The sequence below is a fragment of the Triticum aestivum genome, chromosome 4B (genome assembly GCF_018294505.1).
Source record: "Triticum aestivum cultivar Chinese Spring chromosome 4B, IWGSC CS RefSeq v2.1, whole genome shotgun sequence".
Lineage (NCBI taxonomy): Eukaryota > Viridiplantae > Streptophyta > Magnoliopsida > Poales > Poaceae > Triticum > Triticum aestivum.
Window position 1 is genome coordinate 86,063,561 of NC_057804.1, and position 8,250 is coordinate 86,071,810.

The 8,250-nt window shown below is 47.8% G+C and overlaps 1 protein-coding gene across 12 annotated transcripts; it reads right to left on the minus strand.

Annotated features, from left to right (window-relative positions):
* Positions 1 to 1,844: 1,844 nt before the first annotated feature.
* Positions 1,845 to 6,998, minus strand: LOC123091176 (homeobox-leucine zipper protein ROC6). 12 transcript variants are annotated; one of them, XM_044512607.1, is made up of 9 exons: positions 6,015 to 6,998; positions 4,921 to 5,144; positions 4,732 to 4,849; positions 3,910 to 4,530; positions 3,729 to 3,821; positions 3,372 to 3,596; positions 3,032 to 3,203; positions 2,536 to 2,945; positions 1,845 to 2,430 (listed from the first exon to the last, which is right to left on the minus strand). In XM_044512607.1, exons 2-9 carry the CDS (start codon positions 5,136 to 5,138, stop codon positions 2,023 to 2,025), a joined length of 2,265 nt encoding a protein of 754 aa, XP_044368542.1. In that variant the 5' UTR covers positions 5,139 to 5,144; positions 6,015 to 6,998; the 3' UTR covers positions 1,845 to 2,022. The 12 variants fall into 12 exon arrangements, with proteins under 12 accessions (XP_044368542.1, XP_044368536.1, XP_044368535.1 ...); XM_044512601.1 differs by having other exon boundaries at positions 5,995 to 6,998; XM_044512600.1 differs by having other exon boundaries at positions 4,921 to 5,147; positions 5,995 to 6,998.
* Between the last annotated feature and the right edge of the window lie 1,252 nt (positions 6,999 to 8,250).

Below are 8,250 nucleotides of genomic sequence, written 5' to 3' on the forward strand. Positions count from 1 at the left end.
AAACTCAAGGAGATGCCTGGCCCATTTTGCATTAAAATTAGAAGAAAAACCTTGTCAAACTGGAAGACTGGGCCAACAACTGTTATCCAATGGAAGCGGGCAAAGGATTTTTCAATGTCACAACAGGGCAGTTCCAAGTTGACATTTTGAAACAACGATGTAGTTGCAGGAAGTGGCAGATGACATGCATTCCTTGTCACCATAGCATTACTTGTTTTAGGCATGAGAGGATAAGTCCAGAGTCAATGGTCCACACTTGCTATAGTGTTGCCAATTTCAAGCTTTGCTATAGTGAGGTGATCAAGTCATGGAGAGATCCGAGAGGTGGCAAAAGATGAAGGCTGCATTAGTGATGCCACCTACTAAGAAAGTAGGAAGGCCTCCCACCTAAAGGAGAAAGGCACCCAAGGAAAAAATGGGGAAACTTACAAGAGTTGGGACAGTGCAACACTATAGTGTGTGAAACTAACCTGACCACAACAAAACAAAATGCCCGGAGCTTGGAATAGGTCAACAAGAAACAAAACAAACTCATGTACAAGCTGAAGATCACAAACGGGCAAACCGCAAGAGAAAGCAACTTGTAAAGACGGATGTCACATTTACTCAGGTGTGCTAGTTTCTACTTTTCTATTCCCATTTACTCATGTGTGATAATTGCTCATTTATTGTGATACTTTTTTATTTGTTGTCTAGGAATCTGGTACAAGAAGCATTGGTGAAAATGGAAGTCAAATATCAATGTTAGATCTAATGTTGGAAAGTGTAAGCTCCTACAATTGTTGGTTTATTTGCACATTTTTAATGAGCTCAATCTCTCTTCATATAGTGTGTTCAACTAATTGTGAATCAACTCAAATATTATTTGTGAATGAACTCAAATCAATTGTATGAATTGTGCTCATACAGGCCTAACAAAGCACAGAACAACCTCATATTCCACTAGTCCCTCTCCCTGAGTATAGCTTCATTGCTAACACAAGGGATGCATTGCCACAACCGAGGCCATTGTGGGTAGTTCCACCAGCAAAGAAGAAGGCGAAGGGAAAGGCAAATGGTTCTGCAAAAAAGAAGCAACTTGGACAGGAGAAGGTGTGCATTTTCGACAGGGCAAGAAAGTTGTGCATTTTGAATAGAGGAAGAAAGTTGTGCATTTTGGACCGGACAGGACAAAAGACATGATGTGTGTAGCGAAACGTCATGCATGAAGCCGTTGATGTTGGTTTACTTGCACATCTTTGATATTTCTTTTGTGTGGTTCTATTGTAATAGGAACCTGAATTTAGACCTTATCTGAGATGTTAGAAACTAGTGTATGTGTCATAATGATGTAGACCTTATTGCTCTCAATGATCATGTTGATGTAGACCTTATTGTTGTCGTGATGTAAGCTTATTGCTCTCAATATTCTGCATCTATTTGTTGTGAACATATCACATTTTTAGAGGCCATGGGGGATGCGAGAGAAGAGTTGAGAAGAGATGGGCTGGAGGAGGAACAAAGGTTATCTTATAGTGCCCAAGGGGGTTAATGAAATATTCCCAACAGCTCTGGGTGGGATCATTGCCGCCAAAACCGGCTCTACTTACGTGGCTATGGCCAGTGTCACCACTGGACTTGGTCAGCCACAATTAGGGCTCGCAGTGGACAGTTTATTTAGTTATAGGACTCATATGTACATTTTAGAACTTTTAGGACCTAGGTGACACACCTTGAACACTTTTAGGACTTATGGTGCATTTTACTCAAAAAAATAGTAGAGGGGAGACCCGTCTTTCACAACAACAAAAACGCAATGAAAAGTGCGTTGTTGGCATTTTGTCAACGAAAAAAAGACCATATCAAGAGAAAAACAAAGTGATTCATAAATTCATTTGGAAAACAAACAACCCATTGGTGCAGTTCAATGTCTACAATGTAGCAATTATTGAAATAAAATTTGCAACGAAGTCCACAAATTTATTCTCAGTTTCTCTTCTGAGTGCTTATTCTTATTATGAACCGGAAATGGTAGAAGGCGCATCAGACGGTCATAACCCTCTTGGCATGGACCGCATCCTTGATCTTCATGATGGAACCGGAGACATTATTCCCGAAGTTGTCGACGGTCTGTGCGGTGAGGTTCCCTCCAATCAGGTGAGTCTGCCGCAGGACAGAGACGAGAGATCCGCAGCTCCTCTGGTGGTCTATGGGGTCGACCGCGGAGGGGTTGGCATCAAGCGGATCCGTCTGTATGTCGCCGACGCCGTCAGGAAGGATGGAGAACCCGGAGGGCAGCAGGGAGAGAGAGGCACGTCTGCCCCCATGCATCACGTCCTTCAGGTCTGCCGTGTCAATCGGAGCGTACGCCACCACCATGCACGGCGCGTCGCCGCAAGCCTGCTGCAGGATGAGCTTCTTGTTGCAGCTGCTTCCACCACGACCACGACCCTGCGGCAATTCGAAGAAAGATGGCCAACCCTTAGATATCCACATTGGCGCGATCACAATGGGGACTGAAGTAGCGATAAGAATATTTGAAGCTAGGATGCAAACCATTACAGTGGGGCGAAGGATGGAGACGCCGGTAAGAGGGAACTGGGCCGTGGCAAGGGAAGCGTCCTCCTGCACGCGTGCGCCCTCGGCAAGCACGTCCCACTCGCCACGGCGCTCCACGTCGCAGATGTAGTCGAACACGCGCTGCGGCGGTATCTCGGGGAGCCACACCGTCGTGGTAGCGCACAGCACGGGCCCGGCCGCCTGCTCTCCAGGTGCAGCGAGCGGAGTCACCACGTGCATGGCCAGCTGGAAGGACTCGCCGCCGACTCCGCAGCTGCCGCGCGAGTCGGCGACCTTGCGCCACGCCTCGCCCCTGGGCGCAGAGATGGCTACATAGAAGCTCTCCGTCATCCTCCGTGCCAGCTCCAGGACGTTGTTTCGCCCCTCGGGCGTTATAGCACCACCTGCTGTGAATGTTTCAGAATTGCATGGCCATCTGGAATTCTGGATGCATACGGATACGGGTGGATGGTGATGGGGTTTCGTGACTCACCTGCCCTGCTGATGCCATAGGCGGGGCTCAAGCGCTGCGCAAGGAATTCGCACCTCCTCTGGAGCGATGTCAGCCAGCGGCGTGCGCTGAAAGTGTGCCCTGAGCTCAGCAGCGGGTGGAGCGGCGACCGCATGAAGCCCTTGTCGTACTCCGCGTTCACGATCATTGCCACCTGGAACAAATGTGCAAGGGATTAGACATATATGTATATGATATATTCATTGTATTACTATAGTTGTTTGCAACAATATGTCAGTAGAAATTATGAGAATTCTACACTAGAAGATACTCCTACAATCCACATTCCTAAAGTACGTGTAGAGATGGGAGTACTAGTTACCTTGCAGTAGCCATTGTTCATGTCCTTGATAAGACACCCACTTGGCAGCACCCGGCAGGCCCCCGGTAGGCCAGTGTTCCATGCTCTGAGCTCAGATGTGCCATTGGCATCAAGAGACACGTCCACCACGGCCCAAACGCCTTGCTCTATCATCTGGCATTGCCTCACGAACTTCACATCGCAACTCGACACCCCTGGCGACAGCACCCGAAGGCCTGCCTTCATCTGCGATCAAGTGTGCCACGATTTTTTTAGTAACGTAACCCATATAACCAACTACTAGTATGAGAGCTTCTTTCAAAAAAAATAAAAAAATACTACTAGTATGAGAGCTATGTATTTTGCAGCGGAACTTACCAGTATCACTCCCCCTTGGCAGATACAACCGTGGCCGATGTTGTCGGCGGAAACACTTGCCACGATATCGGGGAACGTCTCAGACCAACAGTTCTGCCAACAGCTCAAAAGTCAAAACACACACAGGGAGAAGTCATATGTAAAAATTACGGGATGAGATATAGGGTAGTATGTGTGTTACCTCGTCCATGAAGATGCGGACAAGGTCGGCTCCAGTGCACATAACCAAGCCAGTGTCCCGAGTGCCATTCGCCGTGAACCCCGGCGGGGGAAGCTCGAGTAAGCCTGGGAGCGTGGTCGCACGATACAGCTGGTGGTCGAGCACCTCGCCGCCCAGGGCTGCCGGCTGCCACATTGGCTCGCCCTGCTTCATCAGCATCATGAGCTCGCGGAGTGCAGCGAGGACGTGCCTCTCAAGCGCGGCGTGCTCCGGGCCGCCGGCGGCGGATGCGCAGCCGCCGGGAGCACAGTGACCCATGGTGTCCGCCATGAGATCGTCCTGGCGTAGCGGAAGCGGCATGACGGGGTCGACGTTGAGATCGCAGAGAATCCGTGACGAGCCTGCAGTTCCAGCAGAGACACCGTGGAGGTAGGCCGTCCTGTGGAGGAGTTCGGCCTTAAGCCTCGCGTTCTCCATGTGTAGGCGCCGCAGCTCCGGGGTCAGCGGCCTAAAGAACACCATCGGGCCTTTGCATGTGGGGCAGGTCTTCTTCAGTATTGCGGCCTTCATGGCTCGATTCTCTTCTTCTAGCATAATGTTCTCCGTCCGGAGCACCATGTTCTGTTGACGCTCATTCTGGTTCTGCATTTAGTTATTTGATGATGATTGAGGTGCTAAACCTAAGGAATATAGTCCAACTAGTAACAGTAACATGGCAAAACAAGTTCATCATAATAAAAATATGTCAAAACAAGCATACATGATTTCTCGTTTAATAAAACGTATTAGTACTTGATCAAATCTCGTGGTAAACATCAATCGAAAATTAAGACTGGTCCGTACCTTCTTTGCATTGCGTCGATTCTGGAACCAGAACTTGACCCGAAGAGGATCCATGCACACCTTCTTGCTGAGGGCGATACGTAGATTCTCATCGGGGTGGGGACATTGCTGGAACATACTGCACATCACAAGAGTGGATTGGCTCAAGTTGTTTTTGGATATATATATTAAGTGCGTGTTTATACATACGCTTCAAGTTCCTGAATTTGGCGGTTTGCATGCCTGCCCCTCTTCCTCATGTGACTAGCACTCCCGGCATCAGTAATACCTTCATCCGCGGTAGCAACATCTTCATCATCATTCATCGTGCCCGTGTTGCTCCAGATCAAGTCTTTGTCATCGACTGGGATGCTGAGGTCGATCTCATCATGCACTTGGCCGTTTTGTGGTTGCCACTCTCCAACCATGGCGACCTGCTTAAAACAAATAGCATGTCAAAAACATTACGACGCACGGATCAATAGCTACAAGAAGTAAATAGTAGTAAAATAAAATCCTTTAATACGTTAAGGTTTCATGAAACTATTGACGTTATGTTTTTAAAAGTCTAAAACAGAATCTAAAGAGGGAATATGAAGGAAAACTGCACATGATTAACAGTTACGTCTACAGTAAGTGTGTAGTTTTATTGCATAAACTCCCCAAATAATTCTACTATGCTTAAAAATAAAGTTCAGTTCCATTATAATTGACTACTCACAAACAGCATGTATATAGAATTAAACATTAAAAAAAGGTTAAGTATTTTGGTACTAGTTTGTTAACATTAATTGTTTTTTTTTAATGTTGGCAAGCTGCCAAATTCGTTGATCAGAAGAAGGTATTACAAGAACAACCCCAAAGGAGGAATGCACCGCATAAAGGCGAGTGCTAAAAAAGAAGAAATGAAAATAGGGCTGCTCGGTTAATTGAGGGAAACCGGGCTAAAACCAAAGCAGCGCCTAGATAAACTAGGACTAAAGCACCACAACATAAACAAAAACGCCGGAAATCCAAAACCCCACAACACACCCGGGCGGGCACTCGAGCGCCTACGCTGTTACCAAAGAGCACACCGACAACCGTCGTATTGTACCGGGCTGCTACGAGCATATCCGCAAACATCGAGGACACCGGAGAGGAACGATACATCCGAAAGAGCGAGACATATGCCGCTCTGATCCCACGAGGCTAGCTGACATAGCTCGTCTGGCGCTACTTGCATACAGAGGGTGCTCCTGCTCCTCTCACCGTCGACCGACGATCCACTCCAAACGGACTCACCACCAATGCTCCATGCTCACCAAGACGCTGCCCGCTCCAGATCCACCACACCACCACCAAGCAGATGCTTCCAACACCAGACTTGACTCCAAGGCAATGCTTCCAACAAAGTAATGACGGCAAAGACGCCACCATTGCACACGGTTTTCACCAGGAGACAAGAACACGGAGCAGGGAGAGGTGTCGGACCCCCTTGATGGCACCTCCAACAAGGGAAATCACACCCGAAGGCGTCATTTGCCATCAGCTCAAACCAGAGTCGAGCATGACTTTCGTCAGGGAAACCGAGCACCTATGCTGCGATGACTTCGCCAAACACACCACCACCAAACCGGAGCAGCAGGCGCCACTTGCTGCACCGCACAAAACTAGCAGGAGCACTGCTGGCGACACAAGCCTAGAGCGTCCCGAAGGCACAGCCCAGACCACGCCACCCCAGACCACCATCCCGACAGGGAGCTACCACAGTCCGCTTGGAGTCAGTCGCCGGCCGAGCCACCTCCGGCCGCCATAGCGCCAGATCTGACCGACATGGCCCGTCAGATCCGGCCGCTCAGGCCAGAGGCCACCAGCTAGGGGAGCCCGCGTCCCCCAGCATCACCCTGCGACGACGACGCGCACGTCCGCGCCGCCCCTGGGCATCCCCGCAGCAGTGACCGTGCCCAACCCCATCGACGCGCAGCCAAGGGCGCGCGCACCAGGCGTTGGACGAGCACGCGGCCAGGCGCCTCCACCGCGCAGCCACGGACGCGAAATGCACGGATCTGGGCGCGCAAACCACAGATCCCAGGCTCCAGTAAGCGCCGGCAGATCTCCATGGACGCGCTGTGATGCAGCCCCTCTCGACGCGCCAGACTGGCCAGGGATAGCGCCCCGCCACCGCCTTCCTCGGGGCCGGCCCGGGCTTCGGCGGCGGCGAGACAGGTGGGGGAGGGGGTGAGGACTATGGCGGCGCTAGGGTTTCTACCCCCGTGTCGCCAAAGCTAGGCGGCACGGGGGTCGGGACTCGGGAGAGACGGGTTCTAAAGAAGTTATGCCATAGCTCTAGAATTTACTGAAATCCCAACTAGCAAGGAACTGACAATAGTGGAAAGTTTACAAATGGAATGAAAAAAATAGCTCAACTATCATATTACTACACAAAACTAACTTCGAGGACCCATTGTATTTTGTTTTGTTAATAAAATGTGGCTACAGAGGATACTATATGGGCTGGGTCGAAGGAGAGAAACCAATAACTCATATATTGCCTCAAAAGCTTATAGAAGAAAACATACATCTCATTAAACATCCATTGGATGAAAACCAGAGCAGCACTGACCCTCTAAAGTAAGCAAAGCCAAAACCTATTACTCGGAGAGAAGTTGATTTATATGTGAACTAAAAAAACTCTGATCTACTCTATTAGATACTGAAATCTAACAAGATCTTCAACTAATATGGGAAACCAAGTGATGTTTGATCCTACGGAGAAACGACTTCAATTAAACGATAATAACTTTATCTGACTGCCTTTATTATTTTGGACACAACAACACAATCAGATCTATAGAATCAACCATAACACTACCAATAGCAAATAAACAAATCTAAGATCTTAAAGCTTGCTTAGGGGAGGTAGGTAAATGCAATATCGTCTCCACAACAAAGCAATTCAATACCAATTGTGTCAAAGAACCCACGCTCAACTTTAGACATTGTAGATCTAAAAATTAAATTAGAATAGGTAAATACAATGCTAAATGATCTATTTCGTAGGAAATACCTTTGACGGGCAGTTCTTCTCCTTGCTTGCGAGCGCAACATTAGATGAAAACATTATAGCTATATGGCGATACGAATGCAACCTCGACGTCTCGTGGTGCAGATCAACCAGGACCGTCGGTATTTAAAGGCCATCCGACTGACGGAAATGTCTATACTGTCCAAATCCGTTTCATCCATTGTGGTAACGTAACCTCGTGAGATTCTAGAAGGGCGGTATGATAGGTTGTCCATTAATGACTCCCTAAGCATAATGTAGACTAAATCGATTCGTATCGGGGAAAATATTCTAAATTAATATAAATTTAATATTTCTACCAAATATAATGTGGATATCGATCTATGCATTGATGCCCTTCTTCAAAATTTTACTATATTTCTATGTATATCTATATAGTTATTTTGTTTCATTATTTTTGATTTCCTAGAAATCAAAATCAATGCCCCTTAATTTATTATTTTTATAGAAAATCTATAATTATAACCAAAGGC

What these genes read in the sequence shown, in the direction of transcription:
- LOC123091176 (XM_044512596.1), bottom strand. Translation starts at nt 6,129, where the DNA reads ATGGTGGCGTCTTTGCCGTCATTACTTTGTTGGAAGCATTGCCTTGGA. An exon ending in GAGTGGATCGTCGGTCGACG is followed by an intron (nt 5,145 to 5,961) that starts GTGAGAGGAGCA and finishes TGTTTTAAGCAG; the next exon opens with GTCGCCATGGTTGGAGAGTG. An exon ending in ATCGACGCAATGCAAAGAAG is followed by an intron (nt 4,531 to 4,731) that starts GTACGGACCAGT and finishes AACTAAATGCAG; the next exon opens with AACCAGAATGAGCGTCAACA.